The sequence below is a fragment of the Equus przewalskii genome, chromosome 6, assembly GCF_037783145.1.
Source record: "Equus przewalskii isolate Varuska chromosome 6, EquPr2, whole genome shotgun sequence".
In the NCBI taxonomy this organism is placed as follows: Eukaryota; Metazoa; Chordata; class Mammalia; order Perissodactyla; family Equidae; genus Equus; species Equus przewalskii.
This window is the reverse complement of record NC_091836.1, coordinates 32,929,869-32,944,059: the sequence shown is the minus strand read 5'-3', so window position 1 is coordinate 32,944,059 and position 14,191 is coordinate 32,929,869. Positions and strand designations below refer to the sequence as shown.

General features: G+C 35.0%; 1 protein-coding gene across 2 annotated transcripts; it reads left to right on the top strand.

Annotated features, from left to right (window-relative positions):
* Window positions 1-3,608: 3,608 nt before the first annotated feature.
* Window positions 3,609-11,554, top strand: LOC103566529 (olfactory receptor 8B8-like). Of its 2 annotated transcripts, XM_070626666.1 has the most exons (2): window positions 3,615-4,530; window positions 11,547-11,554. In XM_070626666.1, exons 1-2 carry the CDS (start codon window positions 3,615-3,617, stop codon window positions 11,552-11,554), a joined length of 924 nt encoding a protein of 307 aa, XP_070482767.1. The 2 variants fall into 2 exon arrangements, with proteins under 2 accessions (XP_008541181.2, XP_070482767.1); XM_008542959.2 differs by lacking the exon at window positions 11,547-11,554 and having other exon boundaries at window positions 3,609-4,550.
* Window positions 11,555-14,191: the final 2,637 nt, after the last annotated feature.

The following is a 14,191-nucleotide window of genomic DNA, read 5'->3' as shown; positions in this document are numbered from 1 at the left end:
GAAAAACCTGGCTTTTGAACTGAGATTTTTACTTAAATACCATTAAGTTTAGCTATGACTGCTTTTAACCAATAAACTGAGCATCCATCTATAGGTCATATCTTAATTTCACATTTTCTCCTCTCACTCATTTGACTTAGAACTCTTGGCAATATTTTAATTGGCAACCCTATAGCCAGATCTGGATCTATGTTAGTATACTTTTTTAAAAAACATAACTTCCTGAGATACACAAAGTTACTAGTGTCTTCATCAAAATAAAGAGGAAATTAAAAAGAAAATCAGCTATACTGACTTCTATATTCCCCTTCCTTCTGCAATAGAGCCTCATGTAAGGAAATATCAGAGTACTGAGTCCTGTTAGCGGTGAATCATTCACCAGATATGCTGTATTCATCTATCAACTCAACCAGGTTTATGACTGTAAGAGTTATCTGATTTAAAAATAAACAGAGACTATTTATTTAAATAGAATCTCTTAAGCAAATTCTCCAAATAGAATATTTTATAGACAACTAAAATAAACTTGAATGTTAAAAGACAGCCTCATACTAGTCCCAGCCTAGGTAGATGGCATTTAAGAAGAAGCAGCAATCCAAAGAGAAGACAAACCCTATGTCAAGAAATATGTTATATGTTAAAGATATAAAGATGGATCACAATTGGTGGCTATTTCATTAAGAAGGCAACATTTAAAGTAGCTATCTGGAAAAATATCCTTTTAGGCAGGAGTAGTGGCCACTGAAAAACCCCTTAAGTGATACTTTTTGCATGTTTAGAAAACACTAAGGTCTATTGTATTGAATTAAAGGAGTGAGGGGGAGAGTTGAAGGATACGAGGACAGAGATGTAACAAGGGTCAAGATCATGTTGGATCTTGTAGACCATTTTGAAACTTGGCCTTTTTTGCTGAGTGAAATGGAAAATGATTTTGGCTGCTGTGTCTGAAATAGACTGTATGAGACAATGGTTGAATCAAGGACCTAGTCAGAAGGGCTCTGTAATAATGCAAGTAAGAGAGAACATTTTCTCAAATGAAGGCAGTTGTAGGAGAGCTGTGATATGTTGTGTAATTATGTATATGCTATGGATATAAAAGTAGACATATTTCATTGCATGAAGTTTAAAAATTTTTGTTTTGGGAAAGATACCTTAAGCGAATCAGTGGACTGATTGTGAATTAGAAAATATAGCTTAATGCAGGTGACAAACATTAGATTAATATCCATTCTATTAAAGTTAAATTTATAAAATTGGACAAGAAGTGAAAAAACAACACTACAGAATATGGGGCAAGGACATTATCAGACAAGTTACAGAAAAGCAAATTCAAACGTTTACAAATTTATAAAAAGATACTCAAGATCAATAATAGGGGAATGAAATTTAAAGTTAAAGTGACACATCACTTTACATCTACCAGATTGTCACACTTCTTATAAAACACAAGTACCATTTTTTGCTGATAGATATGCTAGGAGAGGAAAAGGTAGTTTCATATAATGCCTGGGGAAATGTGAACTTTTATAGCCTTTGGGAAAATCATCTGATATTGATCTGAAAGACAACATTCTGGGAATTTATTCCGTTGAAATAAAAGTGCTGGTATATCACGATGTATGCACAATGATGATTATTTTAGTATAGCTTTTGAAGTTAGAAAAGACTGAAAAATTTATGGATTTCCATCAAGGTGGAGTGGTTGAATAGGTTATGATGCATCCAAAACAGAGAATATTAGAGAGATTTTAATGAGGTACGGTTAAATGACAAAAGCAAGAGGTCAAAAAATATGTAGTTTGTAATAAGTTGTAGAGCCTCTTTAATTGAATTTGGTTATACGAACAAGTAGGGAAATATTGGAAGGCATTCTAGATTATAAACATGAACAACTTGGAGTGATGGATTGAACTGAGCTAAAACAGGAAAGGGAGTGCTAAGGAAAAAGCAAAAGGAAGTGATTGCTGTAAAAAATATAAAGTATGAAACATATGGTCAGGTATGCAATAATGTTAAAAATTTGTAACTGTGGGAGGACGTATATCTGCGTGTAACATGTTTTGATAGCTATTTTAAATGGCATTAGCTATGTGATAGCAATTGCACCTAAAAGTCAAAGAAGCAGTAGGAAATAGAGATAGGGAGAGAGAAGTTTTCTATCTCATTTGTCCTGGGAAAATGTGCAATCATTGAAGTGAAATTTTTTTTGAGGGTGGTTAGCCCTGAGCCAACATTCACCACCAATCTTCCTCTTTTTGCTGAGGAAGAGTGGCCCTGAGCTAACATCTGTACCCACATTCCTCTATTCTGTATGTTGGATGCCTGCCACAGTGTCGCTTTATAAGAAACGTGTAGGTCCATGCCCAGGATCCAAACCAGTGAACTCTGGCCCAACTTAACGGGAGTGTGTAAACTTAACTGCTATGCCACTGGGCCAGCCCCCCTGAAATGAAATTTTGAGTAGAATTTTGAGGCCCCAAAGACACCAGGGTTAAAACTGCTTCATTGCTATGTAAATAATCTCATAAATCTGTCTTTCCTAAAGGATTTGAATTATAGAGGGCTCCTGGGAAAGCTTTTGGATCAAACCCCTGAGATCATGAAGCTCAGAATAAAATACTGTACACGATGCTAATTATGTTGAAACCAAGAGTGCTGTTTATATTCCTTTTTTGTAGTTCAGTGATCACCTCTGGGGAAAATCATAATTAAAAATCATAATCTTTATCTGACTGACTCTCAAGCCTGAGATTTATAAATGCTCTGATCCCCTCCACACAGATGGAAGAGGAGGGATTTTAGTTCAGTTCTATTACTCCCTACAGCAGCAGACCTTTCTTTTTCGAGAACAGTGGTGGAGAGCAAACAACAAGGACAGTTCTCATGCCTCTAAGCAAAGAAGAGTGAGAATTGAATCATTTACACTTTTATGTCTTTCAAAACTCAGAGGCATGAAATGTAATAGACTTGTTTGTATTCCCCAGCTCAGTCCATGAGGTGCAGATGATTAGAGTCTGTGTGGGAGGAAAGTAGAGATTAGAAGTAGTGTTGAGATTCTAGGGTTTGAAGTTCCTACAATCCTTCTGCCTCTTAGAGAATTTTCTATGTAGGAGACCCAGGTTCCATTCCTGACTTAATGATTTTCTTGCTGTATACGCTTGGGAAGCCAAAGAGGCTCTGTGTGTCACTATTTCCCAAACTCTGTTATGGACATGTGCTCATGATCTCCACCCTACACAGCATCCATTCTGGATTTGTGGTCAGTCCAGGGTAGCCAAAGTGTGGTGAGTAGGGATTAACAAGTACCAATTGGATTAAATGAAAGAATAAAAGGTATTAGTGACAAATGAAAGCAGAGAAAAGATGAAAAATACTTGTACTTCTTCACCTCTTGAAACATTTCTCTGAGTAATACTTGGAACTATGCTGATGCCTCCTATGTGCTTGTCTTCCTTGAGGAGGGCCAGATCCAGCTTTCTATAAAATAGGAAACCACACCAGAGTCTCCTGGTTCCTTGGTTCCAGAATAGACTGGACTGGGAGTACATGAGAAATCTGGATTCTGCCTCAAATGTGACTCTACTCTCCTATCTTTCAGATCCCACTGGAAGAGAATGGACATTGGAAACAGTTCCTTAGTCGCTGAGTTTATCCTTGTGGGTTTAACCACATATTCAGAGATCCAGCTGCCCCTCTTCTTTCTTTTCCTAGGAATCTATATTGTCACGGTGGCAGGAAACCTGGGCTTGGTCACCCTCATAGGACTGAATTCTTACCTTCACACGCCCATGTACTACTTCCTCTTTAATTTATCCTTTATTGATCTCTGTTACTCTTCTGTCATCACCCCAAAACTGTTGGTAAACTTTGTGTCAAAGATGAACACCATCTCCTATGCAGGGTGCATGACTCAGCTATTTTTTTATTGCTTCTTTGTCAATGCAGAGTGCTATGTGTTGGTAGTGATGGCCTATGATCGCTATGTGGCCATTTGCAAGCCGCTGAAGTACACAGTCACCATGTCTCCTCAGATCTGTTCTCTGCTGGCTGTGATTGTATATGTGGGGGCATTCATTGCCACCTGGGCCCACACAGGATGTATGCTGAGATTGACCTTCTGTGATGCCAACACCATCAACCATTACATGTGTGACATCCTCCCCCTCCTGGAGCTCTCCTGCACCAGCACTCACATCAATGAATTGGTAGTTCTCATTGTGGTGGGCTTTGATGTTAGTGTACCCAGCCTCACCATCATTGTCTCTTACTCATTTATCCTCTCCAGCATCCTCCGCATCCGTTCCACTGAAGGAAGGTCTAAAGCCTTCAGCACTTGTAGCTCGCATATAATTGTTGTTTCTATTTTCTTTGGGTCAGGGGCATTCATGTATCTTCATCCTTCTTCTGTCTTGTCCATGGACCAGGGTAAAGTGTCCACTGTGTTCTATACCATCGTGGTACCCATGCTCAATCCTCTGATCTACAGCTTCAGGAACAAGGAGGTTAAGATTGCCCTGAAAAAAAGCTTGAGTAGAAAATCATTTTCCTGAGCTGGAGTAGTATTAATTATCATAAGAGAATACAGCTTTGCTTTATTTTTCTTTTCTTCCCCTATAGTGTTCTTTTACACAGAAAGAAGTGAAATGTAAGAGAAAGAGTGGTGGGCTTAGAGTTAGAAAGCTTGAGTTGAAAGCTCTGCAAAGAAGGCCATTGCATTACTTTACTGGGTCATCAGGAAGAAAAGTTAGTGCAAATAAATGTTTGTAGCGTAGTATTTGGGGCCTAATAGCTGAGAAACTTATTCTCTCTTCTTTTTTTCGTTCTTCCTTTCTTTCTCTCTCTCTTTCTTTCCTCCCAGTGTTTTACTCTTACAATTTAAAAAGAATATTTAAACCATTTTAATTAAGTATGCTTGTTCATAGCAGATAAAACTGTCCAGATTATGGAAACAATTCCTTCATAGAGAGTTATAGATAGAATTTCCATTTGATCTTCAGATCTATATTTTAATCAATTAATATCTCTCGTTGAATGCTCCACGGGCATCTGAACTTAACGTGTGAAAATTAACCTTATCATAGAAACATCTACAAGCCTACCAATCTCTCTTCTTGTCCTGTGATCACAGTCACTGTGAGTGGCACCATTATCTAGTTGCTGAAACCCCACATTGACATCTTCCTCGATTCCTCTCTCTTTACGTGTCTTCCACACCCAATTTATTCAAGTGCTGACCCTTCTTCTTTTCCTCATAGCACTGTCATTTCTCATCTAGAAGCCAACTTCTTAACTGGCCTCTATCTCTTCTCTTTCTCAATTAAAATCCAATCTTCACACCAAAAGAAGAGTGCTCTTTCCTTGCTTCCAAGAAGATCTCGTTTACCTTAGTTTACTCTATTTGCTGCAATTGCCTTCAAGATAAAACCAAAGCTCCAGAGTCTGACAAACAGGGATCTTAATATTTCGTCCTTGTTCAATTTTTCACCCAGATATTCTGTCACTACAACACCCTCTTCCCTGTTTTCTTCCTAGACCTTTGCTAAAGTCATACTGAACTTTCCCAAATTTAATAAGCTCTTGTTCCTTGGCATACCTTTCCACAAGCTCTTCCTGTACCCTGGATTTGCCTTGCTCAGTCTGTCCATCCTTCAGGCATCAGCCAATCCAGAACCCCTGGGAAGTCTTTCCTGGATGGAAAGACAAGAACAGATAACCTTCAGATATACACTCATAGCATTCTGTGCCTACCATAGTGTGGTATAGATCCAATTGTAGTGAAATTCCTTTGCCCCTTAGATATACAATCTCATTTTATTTATTTAATTATAAGAAAACTTCAATAAAATCATTTGCAGGAAAATTTTCAGTTCAGTACAAGAGGTATGTGATGTAAGAGAGATTTATATGCTTAGCCAACTTGGATTTCCAAAAATAGTAAGAGAATCACATGAGAATTTATAGAGTATGTAGAGGGTATCTCTTGTTTTCTTTTGCCACTTTTCCTTGAAAATACATTTTGCTCAGTGAACAATAAGGCTTCTTCCATGGTTATATTCTATTTGCTTTTATTTTTCTAGTACACTCTTATTAGCTGTTTCTAACCCACTTTGTTTTCTTTTAATGCTTCAAATACCAGCTCAAGGAAACCCTGTCTAAACTAATTTGCAAAGTGTAGGTGCTCTTTTTCATTTTTCCCAGGGTGTAGCAGTCAGGCCAGCCACAAAGTAATGAGAACAATTTTCATATGCTTTTCTAATTGCCTGATTCTCTATCTTCCTTGTGAGAGAAGGCACTATGTGCACTTTATTCTGTTTTACACATCCAGTGCTTGGCAGAGTAGCTGGGACTTAGTAAAGGCTCAATAAGTATTGGTAGAATAAGTGAATGCTTGCTATATGTTTCAATTTTGAGTCATAAAGAGAGGATATTTGGGAAGAAGAGTCATCAAAGAATTGTTAGCAATTTCGCTCTTAGGATGGTTTTTGGAATAATTTACTTTCATAGCATTTTTCTATCCTATCTTAAAGCGCAGTGATGCAAAACAAAGATTTGTTATTTTTATCTAGATTGTTGTCTGTATTCAGGAGTCAGAGGAGGAAGTTACAAGTTGGGCAGACTCTTAGAAGCAACGTAGAGTGAGTATGCTCACAGTGTCTGATGGTAGACTACCTGGGCTTGAATTTTGACTCTGCTATTTGCTAATTATGTGACTCTGAAAAGTTATTTAACATTTCAAGATATCAGATTCCTCATCTCTAAAATCAGAAAAATAATAATATCTACCTAAAAGGATTTTTGTGAAGATTGTTATTCATTTGCTTGGGATTCAAGCTGTAGTAAAAGGGGTATAGTTCAGAATTTTTCACTGTAGAGCAATGTTATTTCATTTTCATAACCTCATATTAGTAGCATGCAAAATAATAATTTTAGCTGGATAATGTCAGATATTCCATATGTTTTAAACATCTTGTGATGTGTCTCAATTTATTGACTTATATACTACTAGGGTTGAGCTACATTAATGATTCACAACTTGAATATGCTCCATTCATTCAGAAAACATTTAAAATTATGATCTCATGGTTCTGTCTCAGATGTACTCAATTAGACTATAAATTCTGAGCAGGGTTTGGGAATCTGCGCTTTTAAAACTCTTTTCAAATTATTATGATATTACTGTTTGGAAAACAGGTGATTTAGAACTTTCCACTTCGACTATTCTGTGATTCTAAAATTGCCTCTGGACAGGAAAATATGTGGCACTTATAAACTTTATAGAAAGGAGACTTTGTGGTGTCAGGAAAGTTAATTAACTACTTCAAGATGGAAAGAGGGGTGTGTAGTGTTCACTGTTGTAGAGAGGTTAGATGAGACAAACATCAAATCATGTCCTTTGTATTGGGAATCTACAAACTTGGCAAGAGAAGTTTATGGAAATGACAGAAGAAGAAACATAATTTCAGTTGATTAAGAAGTGGAGAAGAAAGAGGAAGTAAAAAAATATTCATAGGTTACTCCTCTGAAATGAATTAGAGTAGATAGATAGGTAGATAGTAGATAGATAGATCAGTGGAAAAATGTAGAAAACCTAGAAATAATCTCAAATATGTGTCAATATTTAGAACATAATAAAGGTTGTATTCCAAATCAATAAGGAAATGGTAGATTTCTAATAAATAGTGGTATAGTGATATATTTGTTGTTTAGAAAAAATATACAGGTATATATTTACATTAATCCATATTCCAAAATAAATACCATGTGTATCAATTAAATATAAAAATTTAACTATAAAAGAGCTAACTAGAATATATGTGAATATTTTGTCTAATCTCTGGGTAAAGGCAGAGGGATAAACCATAAGAAAAAAACCATTTTCACCATATGGTGAACACTTCTGTAAATATAACAATAACAAATAAAAGATATTCACTTTCACCTCCTGCTGTGTGGTGAATTAGATATTCTGGTAAGGTCTATTCCTACAAAATAACTCAATCCTGCATAAAATATAACATATAACTAAGTTGTTGTGCAAGTAGGATATATGGGAAATTGCCAAGGAAAACAGTAAGAAAGGAAGAAAGGAAGCATGGAGGAAAGGAAGGAAGACAAACTTTAAAAAACAAACCACTGATATTGGAGCAGCAATCTGTGTGGATACATATAAGGGCTTGCATAAGAGCATGGGATGATATCATTGAATTAGGCCAGTAACCAACTCAGGGACTTAAACATAGAACTCCTAAATTAAACCTGAGAATCTAGAAGGAGACAGGCTGGGTACCACAGTGGTGATGCCCTTGGTTTTTTGAAAGAAAAGACAGACAAATAAAGAATTATAAATACTTATAGAAGAAAAGCATCTTAGGATCCTCAATTTAAGCCTCTGGGTTTTTCGCTTAATACAAATCAAATGTAATTTTATAGTCAAAGATCATCAAACTCATATTGGGAAAAAAGAACAATCTCTAGAGAGTCATCAGAAACAGCAATAAAAACATAGACCTTCGGGATTTTAGATATTCGAGTTATTAGATATGTGATTATAATCAATGATATGTAAAATGATAAAGAACTAGAATATAGAGTCATAGAAATTAGGAGGCAACAAGAAGATACACAAAAATACAAAATAGAGCTTTTAGAAATAGGATTACTGGAATAAAAATAAACTCAATTCTGATTAGACAGAACTTCAAAGAAGAATCTTAAGAAGTTATGTAGAATTCAGCACAGAGACACTAGAAGGTGAAAAATATGAAGGAGCATAAAGATTGTGGAACATAGAATGAAGAGGTGTCATAAATGTCTAATTAAAATACTAGAAGGAAAGAATGGAGAACATGATAGAAATAATTTGAAGAGATGAATGCTAAGCATTTTTCAAGACCAATGGAAAATGTGAATCCACAGTCACAGGCTAGTTTGGCTGAGCAAAGTTAATGACAGGAAGGTAATAAGTAAGAGGTATGAAAGGTAAAGGGAAGAGGGACAGGTCATGCTGGGAAACAGCAAACACAAGATACATGAAGTAGGAAAAATAAAAATAAAACCATTTGCAGACAAATTACGATACTACAGAACGAGAAAGATCAAGACACTAACATAACTGGATAAAGAAAAAAGAAGATGAGTCAAACTAAAAGGAATGACAAACTGCCAAGGACTTCTAAGAACAACAATAAACCAGAAAATAGTGAAATAATCCATTCATTCATTCATAGGACACATATCTATTACTATGACTCACAGTGCTCTAGGCACTAGAAATATATCAGGAAATAAAGCAACCCAAAATTCCTGCCTGTATGTAGTTTACCATGAAAAAATAAGTCAATTATATGGTATGATGGAAGATAATTAGAATGAAAAAGATGAAGCAGAAAAGAATATAGGAAATTTTGGGTGTGCATCTTTAAATTAGGTGGTCAGGAAAAGTTTCACTAAGTTGTTTTTTGAATGAAAATTTGAAGATGGTGAGGAAGTAAGTCGTGGAGATATCTAGAGAAGAGGAGTCAGCTGGCATATGTCCTGCGCTGGGAAAGTGTTTGGGCAATTAGAGGAACAAACAGAAGTCAATGTGACTAGAGCAGAGTTAAGGAAGAGGAGAGAAGTAGATTAAAAAATCTAAGAGGTAAGGGTGGAGGAGAAGATTGTATCAGGACTTACAGGCGATTGTAGCAATTTCAGCTTTTACCCTGAGTAAGATGGAGAAGTACTGGAGTTTTGGGGCAGAAGAGTGACATAAACTGACTTAGAACAAGATCATTCAGGCCACTGAGTAGCATGGCAAAGGTGAAGGCAGGGAGAATTATTTTGAGGCTATTGCAATAATGCAGGCAAGAGAAAATGAGAGATGGTGGAGGTGGTAAAAAGCAGTTGTATACAGATAGTTTTTAAGGTGGAGGTCACAGTATTTGCCTTTGATTGGAATTTGTGTGGGAAAAAAAGAACGGGCCAATGGTGTTGATAAAGTTTTTGGCTTGAATAAGTGAAGAATTGAATTTTCATTATCTTAAATGGAAAATATTGCAGGAGGACCAGATTTTGGAGGCAAGATCAGAATTTCAGTGTAGGACATAGTGGCTTTCTGATAGTTGTTAGACATATAAGCAGCAATATTGAAGAAGATTTTGATGTAATCATATGAGACTTAGAGAGAAAGTTAAGCCAGAGATATAAATTTGGAAGTCATTAAAATGTAAATGATTTTAAGCCCTTAAGACTGAAGAAGATCATCAAAGGTGAGTGTATATAAAGAAGAGGTCCAACGTATGAGTCTAGGGACACTCCAACATTAAACTATTGGGAGAAGATGATGAGTCAGTAAAAGAAACTGAGAGGTAGGTGGAAACCTCAGAGAGCTTGAAGGGTCCATGAAACCAAGAGAAGAAAGTATTTCAAGAAGAAGATGATTAACAGTGTCAGATGACTTTGAGAGCAGAGTAAGATGATGACCAAAAGTAGACCAATGAATTTAGCAATGTGGATATCACTGACGACCTTAATAAAATTTTCAAGATGCTGAAAGAAAATAAGTATCAAAACTTAGAATTTTGCAATTTGCAAAACTATCTTTCATGAACATGTGCAAGATAGTGACATTTCAGATAAAAAAACCAATGCAGGTGGGTTGTTTTGTTTTGTTTTTTTGCTACAGATTTTAAAAAAGGGATTTCTAAACAATGTTTTGCAGGAAGAAGAAAGGTAATCAAAAAGGAAAGTCTGAATTATGAGCAAGAAAACTGACAAATGTGTAATTAAATCTAAACAACCGTTGTCTACTTAATATATTAGTTCTATTAATAAGTCAAACAAGAACATTTCTTAAATTTAGGACTGAAATAGTGTATGAAACTAATATGAATGTTAGTATGGGAATGTCAGAATGAAGTTTTAAGTTCCTTAGATTTTTCAAATGGAGCTAAAGCTATTCACTTCAGGCCTCAAGTGTGCGTGGCAAATTATATGGGTAACTGCTAAAAGAAGACAAACAGGAAATGATGCTCCCAAATCTGAAGAGTAGGGATGCAAATTCAGAAAATAAACAAACATACAAAATTGAAATTAATAAAGGCAAGGCAGAGAGAAATACAGAGAAAAAATAAAAATGGTAAGAAAAAATCTGATAATAAATAATAATATTTATATACAATAACAAATCTGTTTAGGCTAAACTCACTAGATGGAGATTATAAATTTGGCTAATAATAAAATAATTTCTCGGGGTCGGCCCGGTGGCGCAGCCGTTAAGTTTGCACATTCCACTTCTCGACAGCCCGGGGTTCGCCGGTTCGGATCTCGGATGTGGACATGGCACTGCTTGGCACGCCATGCTGTGGTAGGCGTCCCACTTATAAAGTAAAGGAAGATGGGCACGATGTTAGCTCAGGGCCAGGCTTCCTCAGCAAAAAAAGAGGAGGACTGGCAGTAGTTAGCTCAGGGCTAATCGTCCTCAAAAAGATAAATAAATAAAATAAAATAATTTCTCTCTAAGCCGTTTTCAAGAGAATCACCTAATAAGGACATGGAAAAGCTGAAAGTAAAATGACAGAAAAGAGATATATCAGGAAAATAATAACCAATAGAATGCAAGGGTAGCTGTGTTATTCTTAGAGAAAATTGTCTTTAAGATTAAAAGCATTATCAGAGATAGAAAGAGTCATTACATAATAATAAAATATTCAACTGACCAGAAATATACAATTCTTAGATTATATGGAGTAAATTAAAATTAAAAATTGTAAAAATTGTCCTACAGTAAAGCATTGTTTATATTTACCACCTTGTGGGTGATTTCACTACTTACTTACCAACTGTTTTTTAGTCTATGCGAACAAAGATAAAATAAAGATACAGAAGATTTGAACAACACAAGTAGCATATTTGGTTATTGAAAATGTAAAACATTCTGTTCCATATTGTTAAAGAATACACATTTTTCTTAAGCATATATAAAATATTTTCAAAACTTGTCCGTGTACTATGCCAAAGATCAAGTTTCAATATATTTCAGAGTCAATATTGCAGTGTGTTCTCTAGTCATAAGGTCATCATTTTAGAAGTCAATTACAAATAAGAAACACCTTCATCAACATTTAGAAATTTAAAAAATAGAAGTGTTTATACATAAATTATGGGTCAAAGAGAAACAATAATGATATATTTTATACTTAATTTATGGGATTCAGAAAAGTACTTAGATAGAAATGAGAGCCATGAAACCCTAAATTTCAAAAGTAGAAATGTTTAAAATTTGCAAATTAGAACAACAAAAGTACACTGAAAGAAAAGATAGATGAATAGAGCTAAGCCAAATCAGTAGTTAAAAGTCTTCTCACAAATAAAACACTGACTCAGATGGCTTTGTAGAGGAAGTGAGCCAAACTATCAAAGGACAATCATTCCAATTGTAGACAAAGTCATCCATAGATTAGGAAAAAAAGAAATGCCTTCCACCTTATTTAATGAGAGCAAGATAATTTTGGAAACAAAGGCAGATAAGTAAAAATTGAGAAAGGAACCTCACCCATGATTTTAGGTGTAAAAATCCCTTAAAATACTAGTAAAATACTGCAGTGAATAAAAAGATCCTAACTAGTTTTATTTTTGGACCACAAAGGGCTTAATAATAGAAAATCTAAAAATGTTATTCAAGATAATTATTTGAAAAATAATTTTATTAAGATTCTGTACTTGTTCATATAAAAAGCATTTAACTGTCTAGGAATATAGGGGACTATCCCTAATATGTTAAAGGATATCTACCAAAAACCTACAGGAATTATCCTTTTCAAGAGGTAAGAGACATGCCCTTGAAAATCAGGAACAAGATGATTATATCCACTATCACCACAACTAATCAGAATTGTCTTAGAGGTCCAAGCCAATACAGTAAAAGAATAAAAAGAAATAACAGAACAAAGATTAGAGAAGAAAAAACAAAACTGTCATTATTTGGAATTTCTATGATAAGTTATGCAGAAAATGCAAAAGAATCTACAAAACTAGTATACATAATAATAGAGTTTAGCAAGGTGGATGTGTCAACATTCAAATATATCAATTGCATTTCTGTTCTCCACTAATAAAAAGAAAAAGATTGTTTGATTTATAGTAGAAAAAAGAGAACCTAGAATTAAATCTAATCAAATATGTAAATTTGATTTATATCTTGCATGACATTAATTCCATGTGTATTAAAATGTAATAAAAAAGAATAGCTGAAACATCTAGAAGAAAATAAAGGAAAACATATTTATGACTGTGAGGGTAGGGAAAGACACAAAGAACACTAACCATAAAATAAGTCTGATAAATTTGACTGCATTAAATTAATAACATTCTTTGGGGGGAAGATTATCCCTGAGCTAACATCTGCCACCAATCCTCCTGTTTTTGCTAAGGAAGACTGGCACTGAGCTAACATCCATACCCATCTTCCTCTACTTTACACGTGGAATGCCTGCCACAGCATGACTTGACAGGCAGTGCATGGGTCTGCACCCAGGATCTGAATCTGCGAACCCCAGGCCACCGAAGAAGAGCATGCTAAATTAACTGCTGCACCACTGGGCCAGCCCTTAATAACTTTTTTTTTTGGTTAAAAGATACTTCATAGAAAGTGTAAGGAAACATCCCCTGGGAGAAGATATTTGGAACATACAAAACTGACAATATCCCTAACATAAAAATTAATCTTACAATTCAAAGAACAACATATCCAGTAGAAAAAAAGGCAAAAGATATAACAGAAATTTTGTTCAAGGGGAACCATAAATAACCTTTAAGCTTATGTAAATATGCTTGATCTCATTTTTAACCAGGAAATACAAATGAAAATCATAGTGATATACAGCTTCATAGCCACTAGATTGCAAAAATTTAAAATATCTGAGAATAATCAAGTGTTTATATAAGTGTAGCTTAAAAGAGGTATCTATAAATTCTTGTGAGTATAAATTAGTATGATAGCATTGGAATTAATTTGTTATAATCCTGTAATTCCACTCGTAATTATGTTACATAGAACCTTTTCCATATGTGCACAAGTAAATATACCATAATATTTATGACTACATCATTCATAACAGCAATAATCTGTAAATATTACAGATATCCACCAATAGAAGGTAGTCCTGTACATTTTGGCATATTTACACAAAGGAATATTATACAGTGGTGAAAA